Here is a 26,404-nt window from a genome sequence, read left to right on the forward strand (position 1 = left end):
CAGATATGACACTGTCTTTCTCTGCATCCTGGGGGCTATAGTTCCAGCTGCAATGGGGACATTGGGGAGTGATACTTCTCATCTGTGGGGTATCACATGAGTAGTAGCAGTGGGAATGCATAATGCCAATTGTGGACACTGTCTGGCATAATGTGAACTCTTGGCACTGTGACATGATGGAAACTGGGGATGCATTTGGGGGCATACTGTGAACTAAACACAGCATAGCATAATGTGGACTGGGGTGTTGTTCAGTGGCATAAAGTGAGCTGGGATGTTGGCATGACGTGAAGTGTGGGCACTATGGTATAATGTGAAATGGATGCCTTACGCAAGTCAGCTATAATGGGCCCCACAGACCTTAATCCAGCCCTCTCTATATACACAAAATAAAGGTTCCCTATCTTGGCTGCAACTTCTGAACATCACAGTATTATGTGATGGTAATGCACTAATGTTGCACAGCCCTATCTTCCTTTTCTTTGAGACAGCAAATTAATGAGGCAATAAAATACTGTTAATTATGACATGGCAAGTCAAAAAGTACTGTACATGTGGGGTATGTAAATATCAAGTAACTGTACCCTACACATAAGTGCACATTAAACAAAATGGGCATGATTCAGAGGTGAAAGCAGATATGGCTGCATTTTTATGCTAATGCTGCAGCCGTTCTGATCACACTTGCAGCTGCGCTAATCCGTCTCAGTGCATATTTAGACACACTATCGGTCACACCATCCCTGTGGCAGACGCAGTCTCTCCACCTTGACATTGTGTCATGTATCAGCACTAATGCGTATTTGGACGCAGTTGCTGTCCACTACATGCCTGCGTCAAGCTAGCGACTCCCATGTTACCCACCAGAAATGCCCACTGAAATCCACAGCTCTTGCTTCCAATTTCATACTGCATCTCCCTGTGATAACCGTCAGTACTTATAACATTGGCCAACTGCATGCAAAGTTATTGTGCACCACTGAATGAGGCCCAATACCTGTACAGACACCACATAACTAAACCTATATCAACATTTTTGAATACTTCAAATTAAAAATCTGAAGGCAAATGTGAGTGAAACCTATATCTAATAATTTATTAATATACCCATAATGCCAAATGTTCACTCACATAGAATAAAATTTAAAGTGCTTCTCTGGACTAGAAGGATCCTAAACAATATTCATCTGTCCTCTTTGAGTGATCTTGTCTGGAGCAGTTGTTTTCCCATATCAAAAGGCTTCATCATAAAAATATGGGACATTTACAATGTAACAGATGTATATTTCCTTCTATGGTGACCTGTGGAAGCTATCCATCTCCTGGGCTCGGGCTTGTTGGAGGGGCCCGGGAGGTGGCCCGAGTTCGCCACCGCCCTCCCTCTTACCTGTCAGCCCAGTCCAGCTCAGAACCTATTGATAGCTGTACAAATATATATATATTTTCTGTTTCGGACAATTTTCATTGTGTCTATTATTGTGATCTCCCTTTTCCAGAAAGTTCTCTAAAGTATAGAGTAAATGGACTTGCACTAGTGTCTGTCATGTAATTAAAATATTCTCTCTCTCTCTATATATATATATATATATATATATATATATATATATATATGTGTATATATATATATATATATATATATATATATATAAAATATAAATATAATATATAGAAAAAGGGTATGCTAAGCAGTGTCAGAACCTCTATGGGGGGCCTAGAGGTGACCTCCTCACCTCTGAACCACCCTTAGAAGTTGTGGGTACATTAATGGTCTACCCTACTGTAACCCCTACTTTGCTCTTTTAAAAATGTACCCAACCTCTCCCTCAGCTGCCTACACCGTAGCAGCTTGACCACTTTGCCGTCTGCACCATTATACGAAGAGCTCTTTTCCCACCTTATTCTGCTAATCTACTTTCCATGGATGGGTTCTAGCATCCCCCAAGATTGCCCTGACGGTCCGGCTGGGTGGGGATCTGCAGTCTTGTTCACAACTCCAATCCCGTGGACAGCCATTCCTGGATATAATGGTGGTACAGTAGACGGGGACAGCAGTGCAACCTCTAAGTTCAGCTCATCTTGTCTGCACTGCTGCAACTTCAGCTCTCCAAAAGGCTTTCGGCATATCTAGATAAGCACCAGTGGATTGAGACTGGGGTGACAGACAGCCATCTTGGGTCCCCATTGATAGGCTATCACAAGCAGCAGCTGCAAGCACTGCAGGGCCCTATACTCTCAGTCCTTAAAATATTCTCCAACCCTTCTCCTGGCTGAATTACCTGCTCTGCTGCATTCACTCTGCTGGTATAGGCTTATGTTGTCCCGACATTGTCTCTCCTTGACTTCAAGATGAGCCCTTGAGCTGAGTGGAGATACAGACCTTGGGCTAGTCTACTTACTAGGGGCTTCAGACCTCCCTCACACATTTGGTCTAAAATGCCCATGCTGTACTACCTATGATGTTGCAGCCTACACCCATGCAGTGACCTTGATACTATATATAACAAAAGCAATTCTAGAATTTGTCATTGACTGCTCATCCCGGTTGCCAGCAGTCCCCCCATAAAAAGCCCAAACTATTTAAACTTCCTCCCCTAAATCACTTCACAGCCACCCTGGCAACTAAACTAGGAATGTCAACTGCTACCCTCCCTGGCTCTTCATCCATGTCCGATATGCCTGTCCTACAGGAGACCTTAACCCTTGCAGATCTAGATCTTAATGTTGACCCTAATGCACTCCTCATTGTACAGAGAATTGTTTCATATGTTTACTGCATTAAGAGCTGATATGCTGGTTGAGATCAAGACATCTGTTCAGACGTTACAGACAAATATTACAGGGTTAATTGACCGCATTGACCATCTCGAAGTGAAAATACAGAAATCATTGCATCTCATAATGAACTGCACAGCACATGCCAACCTCCAGTCCAAGGTAATCTCCCTTAGATTTAAGATAGCGGATCTAGAGGACAGGTCTAGACGGAGTAACATCGAGGTCAGACGGATCTCTTACTCCGTTTCTAATGCGGAACTCTCAGAGTATGATTATAAACTATTTCACAAACATCTATCTTCTGGTACGCATTGTGCATGTAATGTGTTGCCTAATTGGCCCCACTATCCCTGTGAGGACACTTGGGTTTACTGTGTTGAATACTAAAGTTTTCCAGAGGTTTTACATTGTTCTCTGCAGATAAATAAAGCCTGTATGTGATTTATTTTTTCTTTCATACATGCTCTGTAGATATGTTCTTCACAATTGTTATTACCATTGATTACATAGTAATTTAGAATTTGACGGCAGATAAGAACCTATTGGCCCATCTAGTCTGCTTGTTGGTTTGTTATTCTGTGTGTTGAGACTATTGTCTTATTTTCATTAACATAAGAGTTGCTTCTATCTTCTAAAGTTGCATCTATCTTCTAAAATGATCTGATGACAGTGGGTTATTCTTATTATAGGTATATGGATTTCACTGTCCAGACTTAACACAACCCACTGTGTTAATGAATGATTGTTTTACAATGGTCACACTGTTGTTGCATGAGTGGTCCCTAGCTATGGGTCATTCTCTCTATGTTTTTAGTTTTGCCGGAAAACAGTGTAGCCCCAAGTTTTGGGCAAATTTAGCTTCTAACCCAGTTTTTCTTCCACACGTCCTTACCCCACCCCACTCCTCCTCTTGGGAACCAGTGTTCACTCCACTTAAACAGCTCCAATGAATGCAATGATTTGTCCCTGTGGAATGGCGTACTTTTTGTCCTGTCGAATAATCCTTCCTGTGTGGTTTAAAACAACATTATATATATTTTTATGTTAAATCCTCATGTGCTTAACTCTCCGGATAAACAGATACTAGCCATAGCTACCTTATTTTTATATATATATATATATATATATATATATATATATATATATATATAGCTAAGACACACTTCACTCCCTTATCACCCCCTATCATAAAGGATAATATATTGTATACCCACAGCATACTATAGTAATGGCCCATTTAAGAGGTATGGTGTGGCCACACAATTTCACAACTCTGTAACATTTAATCTTTTAAATTGGAAGACCAGAGCGGATGCTATTTGATTCTTAGTGGTCAACTGAAGAATAGAGATGTTATTATAGTTTCTGGATAGTCTCCTAACTCTCGCCAAGACCCATTTTTTAGGCTGGCTCTTGGGGAAATCCAGAAGGTAAAAAAGGGACACACAGTCAAAATGGACAATTTTAACCTTGTCCCAGATGTCAAGTTAGATAGATCGTCTACAGACCCTGAACTAGTGGCAGTGACCCGTCAATTGCTAGGCGAAATCTCCTAGTGGAACACAACCTGTATGTGTGGCATGTATGATCCCCGTCTGTTTGAGATTACACATACTTTCATATCCACAATAATCACACATTGACTTGATCCTAATTTATCAGCACACTTCCCAGACGCGAAGCCTTCCTATTGTGTTGTCCAACCATGCTCCTTTAATGTCAACTTAGGACAGTAATAGTTATACTACACCACTTAGACACTGGAAATTTCCAGAGTATTTGCTGTCTTCTCCTAAGACAGTACAGTCTATAGCGGATGCTCTTGCTTCCTGCCAGGCCACTATCTCCCCAGAAGATACATCCATTTCCACTTATTGGTATGCACTTAAAGCTGTACTTTAGGGAATGGTTATTCAAAAAGGCACCTGGGAAAACCACAGACAAATTTGTAAATCTGACTCGAACAAGCAGAGTGCCTGAATAGATTCCGTCCCTAACACCTTCTTAAGGAGGAATTGGTGTCTATTAGGAACTAATTGCAGAAATTATTTATGGGCCGAATGAAAAGTGCTTTACAAAGCTTAAACAGAGATTCTACACTCTTGGTAATTGATTAGGTTGGTTTCTTGCCTGTAAACTCCATATTCACCAAGCTAGGAACATAATTAATTCAATATCTTCATATGGTAAAAAGCTTTTCAATCCTGCATATATAGTTCATGCTTTGGCCGAATATTTTTGAAATATTATATTATTTGCATAACGATAGTGACACATTCCAACCATCAGAGGATTTCATATCTTGTTTCCCACATGGCCTCAACCTCCCGAGGCTGGACAGGGATTCCCTTGCTTCACTTAACATCCCATGGACAGAGCAGTAGGCTATTACTGTCACCAAGTCTTTCCCTACAGGCAAAACCCTTGCTCCAGATGGTTTAATTAATTCATTTCACAAACATTGTATAGAGATTATTCCTCCTATTTTTACCTCTCTTTTGAACTCTTATTCCCACCAAGGATCCTTTCCAGCTGAAATGTTGTAAGCTCAAATAATTATATTGCCCATACCAAAAAAGATCTTGCATATTGTGAAAACTACCGGACAATAGCACTTCTCTATACAGACCTCAAAGTTTACGCAAAAATGATCAAATTGGTTTTCCAATTTTATCCCCCAATAGATCCATTCGGACCAGGTGGGTTTTGTAATGGGAAGACAGACGTCTGACTGTACCCGCAAAGTAATTGATTTAGCTGAATTGATGATGAAGTGATGCCAAAAAATGTTCCTCCTCGCCCTAGAAGCCGTAAAGGCATTTAACCAGCTCCATTGGTCATTCCTCCATCAAACCAAGTTAAATTCTACCTTAGCGGTGTTTTAAATAATTTAATTAAATTAATTTTGGCCTTTTACAAAGGACAAGAATATTGAGATGGAGTTTTGTCAGATGCCTTTCCCATCACTAATGGTATAAGACACTGGGCCTGATTCAGACTAGGGGTGAGTGGATTCGGTTCTACTCTGTTCCGTTCGGATTTAAAAAACGAATCTTATTGGCTATCAGCTGTCACGAGTATTGGATAGCCAATAAGATTCGGTTTTTAAATCCGAACGGAACCGAGTAGAACCGAACCCGTTCACCCCTAATTCAGACCCGCTCGCAAGTGGGTCGATGGTGGCCCAGTGCGCATGCGCACAACGGAGCCGGGTCCGTCGTGCGCATGCACGAGACCCGGATAGCGACGGGCAAACCGTCGCTCCGGGTCTCGTACCAAAGGGGGCGTGCTGTCGATGTTGAGTGACAGCACGCCCCCTTTGGTGCACGGCCCGGGGGCGTGGCTGCCTAGACGGAGGCGTTCCCTGTGAGAACCAAAAGTTCTCTGAGCTTGCGGTAATGAGACCCTACCACAAGGGTCTCGTCGCAAGCCCGATGGTTGCGATGGTCTTGACCATCGCGACCATCTTCCTGGCCGCTCGCTATAGCTGTGGGTGGTCACCAACAGCTATGCCAGTGGCCAGGAGGCCGCTCTAAAAAAACAGAAGGCCGGCCCTGATTCAGAGCGAGCGCTCTGTCAGAGCGTCCGGCTCTGAATCAGGCCCTCTGTGCCCTCTTTCCCTGCTGAATTATATCTTAGCTATAGAACCTTTTTGTTTCCAAGATTAAATATTCAAACTCTTTGCCAGTGGTATTGCTGTCATCCACTACTCAAAAGTAATGTTTATATGCCGATAATATCTTATTTTATTACCATCCCGAAGTCTTCCTTGCCCGCTGATATTGTAGGCTATAGCAAAGCCGCCCTGTACAAACTCAATGCCACAAAAATCAAAGCCCTGGCGTTTAACATCCCAGGTGAAGTCTTGTGTCGACTAAAGTCCTGTTGTACGTACAATTGGAAATCGGAACATCTTCTATACCTCCGTTCTAATATTCCTTGCCTTGCTGACATTGCTTGGGTAAATTTCAACCCTATACTGGAGTAAAAATAGGTTTTGTAGTGAGCACCTCCTAGCTTGCAACCTGTTAATCTATAAATGTCTCCCAATAACCTCAATTTACATATGCAAAATAATACAGAAAAAAAGTGGTGCTGCTAAACATAAAAGGAAAAGGAAAGTTTGTTTAGAATTCTTGCTAGCAGGTGCGACTATGTCATCCAGAAGTGTATATAATATCTACTCATCAGGATATGTGAGCATCAGGCATGGAAAAGGTTTCTTTTTTTTCTTCCACTCTCTCCATTTAAAAGTTTAGCACTTCTCAATATACCGGGCAATCCTGATATGATGTTATAAATGGACTCCTCCTTCCAAATTTCAAAGGAAGGCCAGACCCTATGGTGTGAGGTATTTCATTTTTCAAATCTCATGAATTGCATTTACAGCTCTAGCCCCCTAACATTTCATTTTCAAGTGTTGAAAGTTTATTGTAATATATCCATAATGTGAAATTGTACATTAATGTGTTCAAACTACTGCGGATTGTGGTTCCCCCATGCCTTCTTCCCCTCCTCTTTATTCAGTGCCCTTCCATTCAAATGTTTCTTTTGCAAACTTTCAATAAAAATGATTGATGTAAACAATGTACATTCCCCTGTGCATTTTCTGAGGACCAGAGCAAGCACCTCATGAGGGTGGTGGACCAGCATCACTTGGATGTCCTCAATTAATTTTTTTCTTATTTTGTTCACACTGTTTTTGTTTATGTACTTTGTAAGGCGCTGCGGACCCCTTCTGGCACCATATAAATAAAGGATAATAATAACAATTGTGTATTTTAAATCCTGTGACCAGTATGGTATTTCCATAAAGTGGAATACGACTGAAACATTTCAGTGCTGCAAGTACAGCAAAATCTTAAATTCTGGCTAAACGGAACAGTTGATGTTAGAGGACTACATTTGTAATTAGATTTTCAAAGACTTCTTTTCAAGTATGTGTGTTCAAATGTTATTGATTGTTCAAAAAATATATTGAATAAAATGAAAGTAGCCTGGATTCTGTAGTGGGGACTGCCAATCAAGAGCTTATTGTTTTATGCATATGTAAAATGAGCTGCCTGGTCCTAATTTTACTGGTAATCACCATTTCAAATTGTGTTCCAATATGACCGTGACCAGACATAAGTGCTTGGCTAATGGCTCATTTTCTTATAAAGAACCTAATCATACAGGGTCAGTCATTTAACCTCTTACTCTTGGATGACTGTTTCAGTGCAGGCCATGCCCCAAAGGAGGAAACAGGTCCTTATAATTGAATGAAACAATTAATTAGGTTTGCCAGTCATGAAACCAATTAAAAGACTAATGTACTTTGTTATTCAGCTGCATACTAAACCACTGTAGCTCACTTCCAGTTCCTGCAGCTGCTGCTAACCACTGCTTGCCAGCCACACCATTTTCACTTCATAGAGCGAGACCCCAGGGAGAGGCTTCATTCGGTTAAAGACTGCCGAAACCATAAATAGTATATAACTGATTAGTGTTAATCAATTTGCAAATACATGAAATTGCATTTTTTCTAATAATACTGTACATGTTCTGCTGATTTGGCTTTGTTGCTTTCCAATTTTCTGTGTTATATAGAGTACTTCAGATACAGCTGCATGCAGAATACTGTCTGCAAATTACTTCCCTTCATTCTAGAGGATGCATCTGATCATCTAAATACATTCAGAAATGTATTAATATTATTTATTTTTTATTTGAGGCATAATTGTTACAAGTGCAAAACTGCTTATATATCACTCTGGTCATACAGTCTTATTTAAATCATTTTTGAGTCTCTATTTATTTAAGTGCCACTGGCCTGGAACTCACTCTCCCTTCACTACTATTTACAGTTATCCGATATAGTATAAATAATTTATAGTTGTCAACTGTCCAGTTTTGATAGTTTTATGTTCGATTTGTTCCTGGTATTTTTCTATAGCTGTACATACTCCTATCAGCAAATGTCCGTAGAAAGAATATGTATGTCTAAACATAGATTTTAGGATGAGCCGTATAGTTTGTGTGGTTCAAATTTGGCAAGAAAGTCTGTTACTGCCCATACATTTTGGAGGTGCTGACATCTCCATAGCGGTTTCCCCCCTCTGTATGGCTTACCACTTTGTCAGTGTAGTGCACAAAATATACTGGTACATTTAATGGATAGTTGATAGTGTAATCTAAAGCCCAAGTCACCAGACTTTGGCTAAATTGAATAAAGGGAGTAAAATATATCATAGTCACCTAAGTGCAGTGGAAAGAAAAGTCTCTGGATCTAATAATAAAATTAAGATAAAATATTAACATTTCTGTTTAGTTTGCGACCATGAATGTAAGATACAGCTTTATAATTGAAATATAAAATCTTTTTATGTCTTTAAGGCCTTATAAACATGGGCTTGTGTAAACCTATTAAACTCTGTGTGAGGCTCATAGTCAAATAATAATGTAAGCAAGAGACTGTATACAAACATTTTCTGTCTTATATACAAGGTTTTGTGGTATATGCAGGTGTTGGGTGTATTTATTCCTTTTCATTCTGTTTTTTACAGTGTCATCATTACAACAATCTTGTATCTTTCGGACGCACTTCGTAAGAATTTCTTAAATGAAGGCTTTGACTATAAGGTATATATGTCTTCTACTTCTTTCAGCTCTAAGAGTACAAAAATCTTTATTTGTTTTGCTGCTGAATTTATTATACTTGTAAAACCTCAGTCAGCATTATGAAGTTGATGATGATGACTGCTGTATCTGCCATTTAGACTGGACTTCGAAAATACATTGTAGATATTCAGCCGCATCAATCATTTGCATCTTAAGATACGTGCAACTGAAAATACACACTTAAGGCATAAAAATTGCAGCAATCACTTTATGTCCACATTTGGGCTATACAGTTGCTGCCTTCCTAAATTCAGGTCTTTAGTGATATAAACGTGGGATTTTTATACAACAACGTGGTCACTATTCTATGATTTTGCTGTACAGGGTGGTTTTAGACAATCTTGCTTCAAGGGTGAAATCTGATATTGCACCCCCTCCATAAATGAAGGAGCAAAATTTGTGATTTACACATAAATGTTTTTAAAGGAATTTATTTTTTTTAAAGGAAAATGGCAACCAAATTACTAGTTGGTGTGGTTATGCAGTGGCACTATCTGCCATACAAAATGACATTAAGTTGACCTGTTTTGTGAACAGTAAACATCTTATCTAAAAAGCAATTCAAATACAGACTACAATTTAATTAAACAATATGCTTGATGTGGAGAAAAGCAGCTGCCGCTGTATTGTAGCACTTCGTATACAGATTCAGACTCAGTCGCATATCTACATATCGAGGATGCATTTTTTTGGGAAGAAAAAGGTACTCTGCGCACACCGAGCTGCATGGGACCTGGAGCGCCATGAAGGTCTGCTATACTGTATGAGGACACATCTGTATGACCTGCTTTTAAATATTTATCTGATTTAGCAGTCACTTGATGTCACACAATCTCAAGCAGCAGAGCCTTTCCATACTGATCAGTATGGCTTCCCATTTAGAATATACATTGTTGTAGTTGAAGCAGCTGCATTTTGGGCAGCCAGGAGTCATTACAACTAACTATGGGCATATAATACAGCAGATGCTTCTAGTAAGCTTGCGGCTGGCTGAAGTACTGGTGATTGTTTGATACCTTTTTAGGGGACTCAAACTAAAAACGTGTTCATTAATTACTTATACTGTTTTATTAATTTAATTTCTTCTTCAGGGTCCACAGAATCTACCTTGGGGTATGTAGTGGAAACGATCCATTACACCAAACAGCTTCTAGCTTTGCAGCTTCCAGCATGCATCGGTCCTCCTCCCTATATACCCTGCCCACAGCCACAGGCATTGTTTTTTTGTTTGGTGAGTGGCAAGTATTCAGACGCACCTGTTATACAGTGGGACTCTAGGCAGTCCCAGGCTTTTTACTTTTATAATTTACTTAGTTTAGCAGTACCAGGCGCCGAAAAACGCAGGTACTGCGACTCCTACTACCTCCGCCGGGGCCGAAAACACCAGTACCGCTATATGCCCTGAGGTTCTCGGCGGGCCTCAGCGTGGCTTAGCTAGTGCCTGTACTGAGGTCCGGACTGCAGGTCTGGCACCGAGATGACAGGTAAGTGCACGGCAGTCCTAGCATCCGGCGTAGGAGACGCATCGGTGTGGGTGAAGACCTTGTGTGAGGTGTCCTCACTAAGGCGGCTGGGTCCTTATTGTCTGTTGCCGGGGACAGGTAGTAGACGTACTAAAGCGCACTAGTAAACGTCTACTACTATGAGGCCAGCATACACGTGCCATCAAATCGCAGCTTAGGGGAGATAACGCAGTCCCCCGGCCACTCCTCCCCCAACCCAGACGCAACTTCCGGTACAGATTTCAGTGTCTGGTTTGATATATTTGACCACCTCAAGGTGAGACGCTCGCAGATCACGTTTGTGTGTGTATTGCTGTAGCTGTTGGTCTCAAAGGTTGGTCAGACTCCCTGAATACTGTACCTCTGCTTTGGGCCTGGTATATAGCACTCTATATCCTAACATTACCCCTTCGGGGCTGACTAGTTGTTTCAGAGTACCATTTGCAATAGCAATTGTGTGTATTTATGCATTGTAATGCTAGCTGCTGTATTGTACTGCCTTTTTGTTTCAAACTGTCAGTTATACCTATCACTGTGTTTCTCCTCATCCCTCTGAAAGGTGTGGGGGGTTTCATTGCTAGGGAATCACATTGCATTTATGCTGTACACCTTATACCATTTATACATTTGTCATGTCTAAAGGTGTAGGTGAGAAGGATGATATGCCAGTATGCAGATCATGTGTGTCTTGTTTGGCAGGCCTATCTGAGCAGGATGTTAACCTGATGGATTGTGTAGCCTCTGTTGTAAACAGCTACCTGTAGCGCGGGCTCCGGCTGCGGTATTTCCCTATGCTATGGGGTTTTCACAGCAGTTGCATCCTTCTATGTATATGCTCCCCATGAATTCCTGTTGGTTTAATTCTACTTCTCACTCAGCAGCCAGATAGTCAAGTGGCGGCAAAGCAGTGGCATAAGAGAGGTTCCTATCAGGTGCCTCATGATGACCCGGACTCCTCTTCAGACTCTGATACTCAGAGTTCTGGGTCTTACTCAGTAGAAGAAGACCATCAGTCTCTGGTGGATGTCCTCTCTCTGGTGAGAGTGGTTAGATCTGTCCTCAGTATAGAGGAAGAGGAGGCCCCACCGACAGTCAAGGTGGTCTTTAGGCATCTGAGGGTGGCTAAGGACTATTTTCCTCAGTCTGAACAACTGACTAATCTTATGTCTGAGGAATGGAGTACTCCTGGGAAGCATTTTCATGCTACAAGGAATATATCCTATCAGTACTCATTTGCACTTGGTGAGTGTAACAAATGGGAAGTTCCCCCAACGATAGACGCTCATATCACGAGGTTGATTAGGAGCACTACGTTACCCATTCCTGCAGCATCCTCTTTAAAGGAGGTTACAGGTAAAAAACTTGACAATCATTTGAAATAAATGTTTTCATTATATGGAGCTATTACCAGACCAGCTATGGCTGTAGCCTAGGTAGCGAAAGCTATGGAAGAATGGATGACAGCTCTGGAAGGTACTATGCCTGAGGCTACCAGAGAACAGCAGTCTTTTCTCTATCAGATGCGAGAAGCAGCTGTGTATATGGCGGAAGCGGTCATTGACGCAGGTCTTTTGGCTTCTAGGGTCTCGGCAACTTCAGTTGCAGCTCGGAGATCTCTTTGGCTAAAAACCTGGAAGTCTGATGCAGGATCTAAGAAGGCTCTTGAATCTTTGCCTTTTGCGGGGAAGGTACTGTTTGGACCAGAGCTGGATGACATAATGACTTCTCTGGCAACACCGAAGTCGGCTGAATTGCCATCCTCGACTACCCCTAAGTTTAGGCAGTCGGCAGCTCGGTCCTTTTGCCCACAGAATAGGGCGAAGAGTCAGGCCCGCAAGACACGTCAGCCCAAGAAATCTTGGTCAGGCAAATGTCCTGCCTCCAAGCCAGATAGTAAGTCTACTGTCTGATGGGGCAGACCTCCCCCTGGGGGGTCTCCGGGTTAGAGGCCGACTCTTACAGTTTTCCCAGGTCTGGTATCAGACAACTACGGATGCCTGGGTTCGGGGAGCTGGTCTTTCAGGGCTATGCCATCACGTTCCTGAGGCATCCTCCTTCAAGGTTTGTGGATACAAACCTCCCTTTAGACCCGAGCATAGTTTCGGCCTACCGGGAGTCTATTGGGGCCTTCCTGAAGTCATGAGTCATAGTCCCCATTCTTGTGATGCAACACGGAAAGGGTTATTATTCAAATGCATTTTTGATTCAAAAATCAAATGGGTCACATCACCCTATCCTGAATCTGAAGTTTCTCAACAGGTTCATCCATGTGCCAAAATTTCGTATGGAAACCGTATGGTCAATTATGCTGGTGATGGAGCCTGGGGATTTTATGGTCTCTCTGGACATACAGGATGCTTATCTGGATGTTCCGATTGCATGATCCCACCAAAGATTTCTAAGATTGGCGGTATATCAGCACCATTACCAATTTCAATCTCTGCCATTCGGGCTGGCCACAGCTCCTCGAGTATGTACCAAAATAATGGTAGTCATGACGGTTCATCTCAGACGACAAGGAGTCAGGATACTGTAATATTTGGACGATCTCCTGATATTAGCACAATCTCAGGAGATGTTACAATGTCATCTCCATATGACCATTGTCTGCCTACAAGAGCATGGCTGGATAATAAATTGGAAGAATTCCTCTTTCTTCAACTAAGCAGATGGGGCGCTGCTGGATTCTCTGGGACAGAGGATTCTTCTACCAGAAAACAAGATTGTGGCAATACAGTCTTGGGTGCGCAGTCTTCTCTGCAAGCAAAGAATGTTGGTGCACTTGGCAATGCAGGTGCTGGGCTCCATGGTATCCATATTCAACATGGTGGCTTATGCCCAGTTCCACTCCAGGTCCCTGCAGAATTGGATATTGGCTCATTGGGATGGTCAGTATCATCGGATAAAATCCCAGATGATCCGCATCTCGCCAGAAGTTCGGCTCTCCCTCACTTTGTGGCTGGAGATGACTCATTTAAATATGGGTCATCCGTTAAGGGTCCCGGAAGGGTACTCCTCACCACAGATGCAAGCATGCAAGGATGGGGAGCAGTGACGGGCCATCACACCTTTCAGGGAAGGTGGACGGTGCAGGAGAGTCTCCTAACAATAAATATTTTGGAGCTTTGGGCAGTGCACAGAGAGCGCTCATACTGGCGCAGGACCTCTTACAAGGCATGCCGGTCCAGGTTCAGTCCGACAACGTGACATCAGTGGCCTACCTCAACCATCAAGGAGGCACACGAAGTCTGGCAGCCATGAAGGAAGTGGCGTAAATTCTGCTGTGGGTAGAATGCCATCTTCCGGCTATCTCAGCAATTTTAATCCCAGGTGTTCTCAACTGGGAAGTGGACTTCCTAAATTGCCAGAACATACACGTCAGATAATGGGCTCTTCATCCGGATGTCTTCCAACTCCTGGTGGACAAGTGGGGAGTAATGGACGTAAACCTCATGGAGTCACGGCACAATCACAAAGTCCCCAGGTACAGGTCCAGAACAAGGGACCCCACAGCCGCCTTCGTGGACTCTCTGGCTGTTCTCCCTGTTCCTAACTGGTGACCGGACATTCTACTTGGTCTGTCGGACCGTCGTGGGCGGTTAGACATAGTGCCTCTGCTGAACAGCTGTGCAAAGCAGCCACTTGGTCTTCCGTCAATACGTTTATCAAATTCTATGCATTTGATACGTTTGCTTCCCAGGATGATTCCTTTGGGCGACGGATTCTCCTCCCTGCGTAGGAGCATCCCCACCCTTAAGGGAACTGCTTTAGGATGTCCCCAAGGTAGATTCTGTGGACCCTATGGACCCTGAAGAAGAAAATCATAGTTATGGTATAACATACCTTAGATAACTCTTTTTTTTTTTTCTTCGAGGTCCATAGGGTCCACAGAGCACCCTCCCTGACACACCTGGCTTCAGTTGGGATCTGTTCTTTTGTTTTTTTTGTGTCACTGATTCCCTCTTCCTATGTTGAGTGTTTCTTTTGTGCGATGTACTTCCTTCTCCACTTTCCGTCTCTTGCCGTTAGGCTTGTTTACAAACTGAATTCCTGTGGCTGGGGGCGGGATATATAGGGAGGAGGACCAATGCATGCTGGGAGCTGCAAAGCTAGAAGCTGTTTGGTGCAATGGATCGTTTCCACTAAATACCCCAAGGTAGATTCTGTGGACCCTATGGACCTCGAAGAAAAAGTGTTATCTAAGGTATGTTATATTATATTATAAAATGTGGTGGTTTCTTTTTAACACCAGTTTGCACTAACATCCTCCACCCTTCATACAGTAATGAAGATTGTTCATATTTGCAAGAAGAAAAAAAATCATATATTTAAAAGTGATGCTTACATTAGTTAAAAAATAAATAAAAAATAGTTCAGTAGATAACCATGTCATACAGCTGTTTTTAACTGTTGATTTCCAACATAAAGTAAGTATAGCAAAATTAGTGTCCATGCAACCACTCATAAGTTAATGGAAATGTATAAATTGTTAAATTACTTTTGTTTATCATATTTTAATAAATACAGATATGGGACTCCTACTTCTACCTTGCAGTCATTTTTATAAATCAGTCATGTCTGCAACTGGAGATGTTCACCCCTTCCAAGATGAAAAAGGTGTTGGAGAAGTAAGTGTGAGATTTGTTTTTAGATAAATAGATGTAACTGGTTGTAATAAACCAAGAATTGTGTTTATTATTTTTCTTTTATTTGATATTGTTGATATTTCATCTTGTTATGAACTGGGTGTTATGTAAGAAATATGATGGATTCCCTTATTACATGTGCTAATTACATATAATAGTATTTCTCTTAAGTAATGTTATTCTCCAATGTAAGGATAATAGTTATTCAATAATGTGCTCTCATTTAGTCAACTGTTGTGAAATAGATGTAGATTCTAGCATAAGAAGAATTCCACATGTGTGTACATTAACATTGTTTGAAACCTCTTATAGGATGCATATGATCTTTTTCTTTTCTAGATATGGTGACATGCGTGTGACAATGGGCTGTGAAATCTTCAGCATGTGGCAAAATTTAGGTATGAGTGATCCAATAGTTTTATTATACCGTACTTTAAATTTAAAACTGCAATGAATTAATGTCCAAGAGCTTTATAATCATCAGCTTGGGCACACATTAATTGGCCTGTATAAAAAGCTTATACTCTGTGACATGCTAGTATGATATAATTCACTGAATAGCAGCCTTCGTATCTTGTCCTGTCAGGTTTTATCATAAGTGACTATTATATGGTTTGAGAAGAGGATTAACTCCCACCTACATCTGTTTCTGACTCATTAATGGGGATCTTTGGGAATTCTGAAATGTTGTAACCTGCAATGAGCAACTGACTAAATTACTTAAACTGGTGTATTTTCATGGAAGGCTGGCAGGTGGGAACATGACTTTTTCCTCAGGCCACTATATTTTTACACATAAGCAGTTCAATTGAAAAATGGTCAGAGCTTTAAGAGCTTGTTAGTGTATTACCTATTTAGCTATTTTGTGAACTTCACTGACCCATAATATGCAAGCAGTTATATAGCAGATCTCCTCTCTAGACTTATAGGGGGCAATTCAGTTAGTGGCTCAGCCTGAATGGCATATCACGACCAGCAGTTATCAAATTGGCAAATGTCGAGCTACCGTAATAGGCAGAAATGTAATCACAAGATGTTCCGCGATATATCACTGCTAATTTATTAGCCCTCATTGGGAGAGAATATTCACATCCACGATTATTATCCAAGGGCACTTGTTACATCTGACACATTTATGGTACAAATTCTACTGTCTTTGAATTTAAATGTTTTCGTTCTTTTCCTAGGTATGTATGGAGTGCAAATGCATCCACTTCTAAATGAGCCCCTCTGTCATTCCCTTTTAAAGAGTATACACCGATCAGCAGGGGCATTTCTCCGCAGTGCGGTCTCCGTCCGGGCCTGTAGACTATGGGCATTAGAGTGTGTACAGGTCACCGGGAAAATGGTGCAGCCGCCATTTTCCCGGTGATTCTCCTAGTGCGCATGCGCAAAACGCCGGAAAAATGGCCGCGGTGGCCATTTTTTGGTGTTTTGTCCAGCACTACAGCCCGACGCGAGACTTCGCAGGGGTAGGTATTAAAACATATGAGTGCAGGCTATGCGGTGTGGGGCGCCCCCCTACCAGGGGCCCGTATGTACCGCACACCCTGCACACATTATAAATAAACCCCTGCCGTTCAGTCATAACATTTAATCCACTGACAGGTGAAGTGAATAACATGGATTATCTCTTTACAATGGCACCTCAATATGTGGGATATATTAGGCAGCAAGAGAACACTCAGGGCCTGATTCAGACCCGCTCGCAAGCGCTTGAGCGCTCGAGAGCTGGTCGATGGTGTGCTCTGCGCACGCGCAGCGGCCGCACTGCGCGTGCGCTAGCCCCAGAGCGAGAGAGAAACTCTCTCGCTCCGTGGCTCACTACAAAAGGGGCGGCTGTCGATGTTGATCGACAGCTTGCCCCGTTTTGTAGGCGTGGCGGGGGGTGGCTTCACAAATGGAGGCATTCCTATGCGAACGCCTGCCATTTGTGGGTGGCCCCACTGACATCACCAGTGATGTCAGTGGGAGAGCTTCCGGCTCTATTAGAGCCAGAAGCTCTCTGGGGCTTGCGGCCATGAGACCCTACCACAAGGGTCTCGTCGCAATCCCCGATGGTCGCGATGGTCTTGACCATCTCGACCATCATCCTGGCCGCTCGCAATAGCTGTGGGTGGTCACCCACAGCTATGCGAGCGGCCAGGAGGCTGCACCAAAAAAAAAAAAAACAATGATTCTAAGCAAATTCTCTTTCAGAGCGTCCGGCTCTGAATCAGGGCCTCAGTTCTTGAAGTTGATGTGTTGGAAGCAGGAAAGCAGGAAAAAATGGCCAAGTGTAACGTTCTGATCAACTTTGACAAGGGCCAAATTGTTATGGCTATATTACTGGATCAGAGCATCTCCAAAATGGCAGATCTTGTGGGGTGTTCCCGGTATGCAGTAGTTAATGTATACCGTAAGTGGTCCAAAGGAATGACAATCGGCGACAGGGTCATAGGCACCGTGTAGCACAACTTGCTGAAAAGGTTAATGCTGACTATGGGCCTGATTCACTACAGATCGCTATTGCAATAGCAGCTGCAATTACGCACGCAGACCCTCTGCGAAAATATGCTAATGAATGCTATCGCAATGCCGTCCCACTGCCGCTATCTCAAATCCGTAATATTTTTCAGTCCTGTGTATACATCAGGAACACCGAGTAACATCGGTCCCTCACGCACAATTACAGCAGCCCTGACCTTACTCAGAAATTGCTAACCTCGTTGCACACAGTGAGCACTGAATCTGTGTATGCCGTCGCAGTGGCTAATTTATGCATGTCCATGCAATGGCATTCAAACGGACAGGCACGCCTGCTTTTCTCCAACCATTCCCCCGTCACTACCCCCAAATGCTGACTACCTGTCAATCACTCTGCGATGGCTTACCGTGATCGCAGTGCATACACATGCGCAGTACGAAGGTGGCCTGGTCTGATGAATTACTTTTATGTTTTACATCATGTGGTTGGTCAGGTGCATGTGCGTCATTTACCTGGGGAATAGATGGCATCAGGATGCACTATGAGAAGAAGGCAAGCCAGAGAAGGCAGGCTGAAGCTCTGGGCAATGCTCTGCTGGGAAACCTTCGGTCCTGACATTAGTGTTGTTGTTACTTTGACAAGTACCACCTACCTAAATAATGTTGAAGACCAAGTACACCCCTTCGTGGCAATGGTATTCCCTGATGGCAGTGGCCTCTTTCAGCAGGATAATATGCAAAAAATTTTCAGAATGGTTTGAGGAATATGACAATGAGTTGAAGGTGTTAACTTGGCCTCCAAATTCACTAGATCTCATGCCCTGATTCAGAGCCGGTCGCTCTGACAGAGCACTCGCTCTGAATCAGGGCCGGTCTTTTTTTTTTTAGAACGGCCTCCAGGCCGCTCGCATAGCTGTGGGTGACCACCCACAGCTATAGCGAGCGGCCAGGAAGATGGTCGCGATGGTCAAGACCATCGCGACCATCGGGCTTGCGACGAGACCCTTGTGGTAGGGTCTCGTTGCCGCAAGCCCCAAAGAGATTTTGGCTGTAACAGAGCCGGAACCTCTCCACTGACATCACTTGTGTATACATCAGGAACACTTGTAATGTCAGTGGGGCCGGCCCCAAACGGTAGGCGTTCACATGGGAACGCCTCCGTTTGGGCAGCCACCCACCAAAGGGGGCGTGCTGTCACTCAATATCGACAGCACGCCCCCTTTGGTGCGACATCCGGAGTGACGGTTTAGCCGGCTCCATCGTGCGCATGCACTCTGGGCCACCATCGACCCGGTTGCGAGCACTCAGCGCTTGCGACCGGGTCTGAATCAGGCCCTCAATCCGATCAAGCATCTGTGGGATGTGCTGGAAAAAAGAAGTCAGGGCCATGGAGGCCCCACCTTGCAACTTAAAGGATTTGCTGCTAACATATTGGTGTCAGATGCGACAGGACATCTTCAGAGGTCTTGTAGAGTCAATGCCTTGACCAGTCAGAGTTGTTTTGTTGACATGTGGGGAACCTAGCACCATATTAGGCAGGTGGTTTTAATGTTACTATAGAGATGCCAATGTGTACTTAATTTCTAATGCAGAAGTTCTGCCGAAAAAAAGGTATATATTGTAGTATTTAAATATATATTTATGCAGGGCCGGATTAAGGGTGGGGCGACAGAGGCGGTTGTCCCTGGGCCCCACACACGGAGGGGCCCCCACTAGCAGCGGTGCAGCCCCCGTGGCTTGCACGGGGATCCGCTGTCTGCACCTGCTGCTAGTGTAGTGTAGAGTGATCGCAGTGAGCGCGGCCACACTACACAGTGACAAACACACAGCCGGCGGACAGACTCTCATTGGCTGCTGCGCAACAGAGGGAGCTGGCTGGAGCTCACTCATGAGCTCCACCTTCCGGCTCCCCCCCCCGCAGCGGGCGATGGAAGAGACATCCTGATGCAGACGTCTCTCCCATAGTGCAGGAGAAGAGCCGGGACTTTGAGTAGACAGCGACGGTCGCGTCAGGAGCGGGGATTCAGGTAAGTTGTGTTGGGTTTTTTGTGTGTGTGTGTGTGTATAAGGGGCATAGGGGGGTCACTAAAGGGGGGGCCGCTTCTTGGGGCACTGTATATGTGTGGGTTTGCTACTAGGGGCAATGCATAGGGGGGACTACTACTGTGGGCAATGCATAGGGGTGACAACTACTGGGGGCACTGTACAGGGGGGGACTAATACTGGGGGCACTGCATAGGGGGGAACCAATACTGGGGGCACTGCATAGGGGGGACCAATACTGGGTCTGGGGGCACTATATATGTGGCACTTTATAGACCACTACTGGGGGCATTATATAAGGGGCACTGCATAGGGGGACCACTACTGGGGGCACTGCATAAAGGGCATTACTACAGAGGGCAATGTATAGGGGGGACAACTGCTGGGGGCACTGTATGGGGGACAACTACTGGGGGCAATGCATAGGGGGGACTACTGGGGGCAATGCATAGGGGGGACTACTACTGGGGGCACTATATAAGGGGCACTGCATAGGGGGGACCACTACTGGATCTGGGGGCACTATATAAGGGGCAATACTGGGGGGCACTGTATAGGGGAGACTACTACTGGGGGCATCATATTAGGGGCACTGCATAGGGGGACCACTACAGGGGGTACTGCATAAGTGAAATTACTACAGTGTGCACTGCATAGGGGGGACCATTACTAGGGGCACTGCTACTGGGGACATTGCATTAAGGGGCACTACTACAGTGGGCATTGCAAGAGGGGCATTACTACTGGGGGCATTAACGTGAATAGAAAGGAAAAAAAATGTTCCTAGGTTGACAAGAAACGGTTGTATATAGGGGCCCCCCACAAGTTTGTTGCCCAGGGCCCCCCACAGACCTTAATCCGGCCCTGTATTTATGTATGTTTGCCTATTGTACTGACTGGGATCTAGGAGATGAAAGTTGAGGTTGATATTGATAATGCAATTTGTTTTTTTTACCATTTCCTTGATCATGATATGGAGAGCTAGCTAGGCTTTCCCTTCTAATCTTCAATGTTGTTCCCAAACTGGTCACCGCAGCAGCCTCAGGTGCCACAGGGCACTTGCAGGGCTGCCACAAGTTGGAAGTCCAGAACCAAATCAAATTGTTTATGGTCAGTGTGATAGGCAAAACCAGTGCTGTTGGCTGCTAATCATAAACTATGTGAACAAATACTGTAGAAGCACACATAACTTAACCTAAGGATGACAGGTAAACACAATTTACTTATTTGAATATCTGAATTTCTCAATAAGAAACTTTTGCCTAGGGGTGCCGTGAAAAAAATATTGATACTCTAGGGCGCCGTTAATCAAGAAAGTTTGGGAACCACTGACCTAGACAGATACTTACATTACTAGAGTTAGATACATGTAACAAATATTACGTTTTTCCATCTCAGCCAAGCATACTGTTATAATGTATCTAATATGTCCATGTATATATAAATATATAGAGTATTTATTATTACCTGTGCTGCACACATTTATTTTTGATTAGTGATATAGCAGAAATGGTGTAAATGTATTATTTTTTTGTTGAGTGTTGATACATTTACCTGTACAAACGATCATCATTAAATAATAAATAAATCAATGTAGTATTGTTGTTGTTGTACAGGTGAACACAAATTACATTTTATCCCAGCCTTAATTGGTCCTTTTCTGGAGGTGACATTGATACCTCAGGCTGACTTGCGAAATGTAATGATCCCTATTTTCCATGACATGATGGACTGGGAGCAGAGACGAAGCGGCAACTTTAAACAGGTATTAATTATGATGTGAATTTAAAAAAAACCCCTAAAATTACATTAACTTTACATAACATAGACAACAACATCTCCAGCATGCAGAGGTAAACCTATGAATGTGCTAGCTTAATAGATGTGATCTAAAGAAATTCCTGTAGTTTATCAAATACTTACACGATTGGTGGTATATAATGGTTATTAAAATTCTGTGGGGCATTTAATTAGCAGCAAATTTGTGTACTGCACTGCGCACATTATGGGAGGAAAAACATAGCTCATTTTTGTTTGCACAACCCATGTTATTGTAGTGCAAGCGGTTATCTCGAAACCTTGCTGCTAATTAAATCTGCCCCTTTGAATGTTGTTAGTCTGCATGCTTATAGACTCTTGTTTGGTATAATTTAGCAAGTACGACTGTAATGATATTCCAGTTATCGCAGACATTTAGAACATATCAATATCAGTTGCAAACCTTTTATTGAACTATTGTAATAGACATAATCGTGGATCAAAGTAGCCTGTGTTTATTTAGGCCAAACAATTTTGACACTCTAGTACGTTTTCCTATTTTCCATCTCAGAGGCTTGCTAAGTGTTCCAAGTACTTTTGCAGCAACCCACTCGATTTTTCTCCTGCTGTCTCAAACCATTTCTGTACACCCACCATCATGCTGCTCCATAGGAACATCGATTTGAAACATTGTTTAATGCACACAAAATAAATGACTTTGATTTCTATGCAGGAGCAAAGCTCTTAACCCTTGGATTGTGATACCCTTTAGTCTAGATATGAAGGAACAAAGCTGTGCAAATGAAATAATTTCTGGGTATTTGAAGTAACTTGTATTCATTGCATCTGGTTAAGTCTTCCCCAATGAAGGCAACTTATATGAAATGCTCCTATTTGCAGATGCAGATAATGAACTATAAGAATATGTTTGTACTTGTCACGTGGAAATCTATCAGACGTATGAATAAGGAATCCACGTATTTTTATAACATTTTCAAACTCCTCTAGTTACCTTTGTTGTTTTCACATTTATAATGGCTACTTACCAGTTAAGGTAGCACTACCATGTAGAGTGAAAACTTCACCATAAGCAGAACGTCTATCACTGGAGCTCTAAGGGCTACACAGTGCAGCAATTTTCTTGTGGCTGAATGCCTAGTGTATCACCCACAGCCAAAAACAGTCCTTTGTGATGTAGCAGGGGAGGGAGTAGGAAGACCCCGATCAGATGCCAGAATCTCGCATAGATTTTGATTTTTAAGTAGAAATAATTCCCATGTTTATCTGTGTGTGCAGTTTAAACATTTAATAATTGATCCTAATTTTACTTCATCTCTCCTTATGCATCTGTAAATTATTTAATTAATTTAGAAACCTTATAAGTCTGGATATTGATTTTTGCTTAGAAATCGTGTGAAAGTAGAGTAAAATAATTAGTTTCCTCTTATTACATACCTTCAATTAGAAGAAATATATATCTATAAAAGAAATAATATTATTTGTACTTAAAAGATATTTTTATGCATCATGCAAAATTTATTCCATGAATTATCTGAACGGAAATGTGTAATGACTTTTGATTGTGCCAATTCGGCATGAGATAGAGAAGAGCTCAAGAGCAGTAGTGCCTATAAAATTCATCTTTTATTAACATGGTTAAAATGTAAAACATCACTTTTTAATTAAAAGAACAAACTGCAAATTTTTGGATCTACTCAATAAATCACTGATGGGCAACATAATCTTCAGGGTATCTTCAGAGAAGCATCAGATGATTTTATGAACTGAAAGTGGCTTGATTAAAAATTAATGCAGTCTACTGGGTTAAGACATAATAGAGAATCACAGACTCATATAATATACAGTAGTATACTTATGCTTTACCATCATGCTTAAAGTTATAATGCCGATACAGTTGATGCTTGAAATAACATTACTACAGGTACCATGTCTGCATTTTTTTTGCCCTGTATGAAATTATTTAGGGTTCAGTAAAAACTATTCTACATTTCTGAATGGTGAAAATGTACTAATTTAGCTTTTGGTAATGATATAATCTTGTTAAAATTACCAGTATAAAAGAAATCGAGACAGTGGTTTCTACAGCAATAAATGAAAAGATTGGTATAACAATTGCAATGTCTGACTTAGCTGCCCTTTTCTGAACTTCCTCTTAAAGAAGTATATCTCAACTCCAGTCCTGGCTCAAGCACCACCAACAGGTCATGTTTTGTGGATTTCTTCAATCATGCACAGGTGAGTTGATCTATTTCGCTAGGTCGGTAATTATCCCATCTGCTTCCACAGGCAGAAATCCTCAAAACATGACCTGTTGGGGATACTTGAGGGTCGAGCTTGAGAAACAGTGTCTTAGAGGATAACTTTACCTAAAATTGACAAACATTAATGCAAAATACTTCTAAACTGCCTTGTGACAAATCCTGACACCTGGCCTGTTCAGTTCAGGTTGCATAGCCTGTATATAAGAAGGTGGTAGGCATGAGGATTTAGAATCCCCAAACGCTGCTGCAGGGGATTCTAAATCCGGGTTTACTCTTCATACTTCTGCCAAGTCAGACCTTTTTTTTTCATACACAAAACACTGTGTAATGCAGTTAAGTAATATTCTTCATTTACATTCCATCCACAATTGAATAAATGGTGGAATTAACATTTTAATATAGTTTATATAAATTTCAAGCACTGGCTGGCTGGGGAGGGTATTTATTCTCCAGTCTCACCATCAAGCATGTGGGGTAACTCTCATTTAGGTTTATTTATTATTATTTATTTATTAACAGTTTCTTATATAGTGCAGCAAATTCCATTGAGCTTTACAATTTGAACCAACATTAACATTATACTGGGTTATAAAAGACATACATACATACATACATACATACATAAAAGACATACAGAAAAGACATACATAAGGGTAATAGGGCCCTGCTCGCAAGCTTACAATCTATAGGGAGATAGGTGTTGATACACAAGGAGAGGTGCTACATATTGCAAATTGGTCCAGCCTGATTGCAGATGTTCTTGGTGGGCTGTATAATCCAATCACACTGGAAAGTTGGCCTAGGGTTAGGAGGATGTTAAATTGAAGAAAGAGAAGATGTGATAGGTGTTTACTATAACAATAGAGTTAGATAGGGAGCTATAAAAGGTTAGGTGGGCGGTCCTGGAATCTGATAAGCTTGTCTGAAGAGGTGAGTTTTCAGAGAACGCTTGAATGTTTGGAAAGTCTTATTGTGCATGGGAGGGCACTCCACAGGGTGGGTGCAGCCCGAAAAAAGTCCTGTAACCATGCATGGGAACAAGTAATGCGTGGGGATGAGAGACCAAGATGTTGTGCAGAGCGGAGATGTCGGGTTGGAAGATATTTTGAGATAAGTGAAGAGATGTATGTTGTTGTGGTTTGGTTAATAGCTTTTTGTGTGATTGTATTTTAAATTGAATACGGTAGAAGACCAGCAGCCAATGGAGGGACTGACAGAGTGGATCAGCAGACATTGAACGTTTGGTGAGAAAGATCAACCTCGCAGCTGCATTCAAAATGGATTGTAGTGGGGAGAGCCTGTTTTGGGAAGACCAATAAGGAGACTATTGCAATAGTCAATGCGGGAAATAATGAGTGTGTGTATTAGAGTTTTTGCAGTGTCTTGCGTAAGATATGGTCGAATTTTGCCCATGTTTTTTAGATGTATGTAACAGGATTTAGAGACAGATTGAATGTGGGGAACAAAAGACAGTTCAGAGCCAAGGATGACACCTAGGCAGCGAGCTTGTGGGGTGGGGTTGATTGTCGAGTTGTCAACAGTAATAGAGATATCAGGTTAGTAACTACTATTGGCCGGTGGAAATATAATTTATTCTGTTTTGGATATATTAAGTTTGAGGGGGCAAAATGACATTCAAGATGAAATGGCAGAGAGATATCAGTGACACGGACCAGCCCAGATGGTGACAAATCTGGGGAGGATAGGTAAATTTGAGTATTGTCCGCATACATATGATACTGAAGACCAAAAGAGTTGATTAGTTTGCCAAGAGAGGTGGTATATATTGAAAAAAGCAGAGGACCTAATACTGAGCCTTGTGGTACTCCAACTAATAGAGGTAGCGAAGTGGAGGTAGAATCAGAAAAGCGAACAGTGAAAGAGCAATTAGATAGGTAGGATGAGAACCAAGAAAGGGCTGTGTCTTAAAGACCTAGGGATTGTAGTGTTTGTATGAGAAGAGAGTGGTCAACAGTGTCAAAGGCAGCAGAAGAGATCTAGAAGAATTACAAGTGAATAATGGCCTTAAGCCTTGGCAGTGACCGGATCATTTACTACCTTAGTCAGTGCTGTCTCAGTGGAGTGTTGGGAACGAAAACCTGACTGAATGGGTCCAATAAGTTGTGGGTATTAAGAAAGTGTGTGAGGCGAATGTAGGCAAGTCTCTCCAGTAGCTTGGAGGGGCAAGGTAGCTGGGAGATAGGACGATAATTTGAGAGAGAGTTAGGGTCAGAATTTTGTTTTTTCAAAATAGGAGTGATCACTGCATGCT

The 26,404-nt window shown here is 42.4% G+C and overlaps 1 protein-coding gene across 1 annotated transcript in view; it reads left to right on the plus strand.

The window, feature by feature from the left end:
- The window catches only part of DOCK4 (dedicator of cytokinesis 4), a 422,657-nt gene that overhangs the window by 318,608 nt on the left and 77,645 nt on the right, over window positions 1–26,404 (plus strand). Inside the window, exons 28-31 of the mRNA XM_088457720.1 lie at window positions 9,321–9,396; window positions 15,465–15,565; window positions 15,923–15,981; window positions 21,709–21,857. Of these exons, the coding sequence (XP_088313846.1) occupies window positions 9,321–9,396; window positions 15,465–15,565; window positions 15,923–15,981; window positions 21,709–21,857 (385 nt within the window). The remainder of the gene's footprint in view (window positions 1–9,320; window positions 9,397–15,464; window positions 15,566–15,922; window positions 15,982–21,708; window positions 21,858–26,404) is intronic.

The sequence above is a fragment of the Taudactylus pleione genome, unplaced genomic scaffold (assembly GCF_031769625.1).
Source record: "Taudactylus pleione unplaced genomic scaffold, aTauple2 ptg000041l, whole genome shotgun sequence".
Taxonomy (NCBI): Eukaryota; Metazoa; Chordata; class Amphibia; order Anura; family Myobatrachidae; genus Taudactylus; species Taudactylus pleione.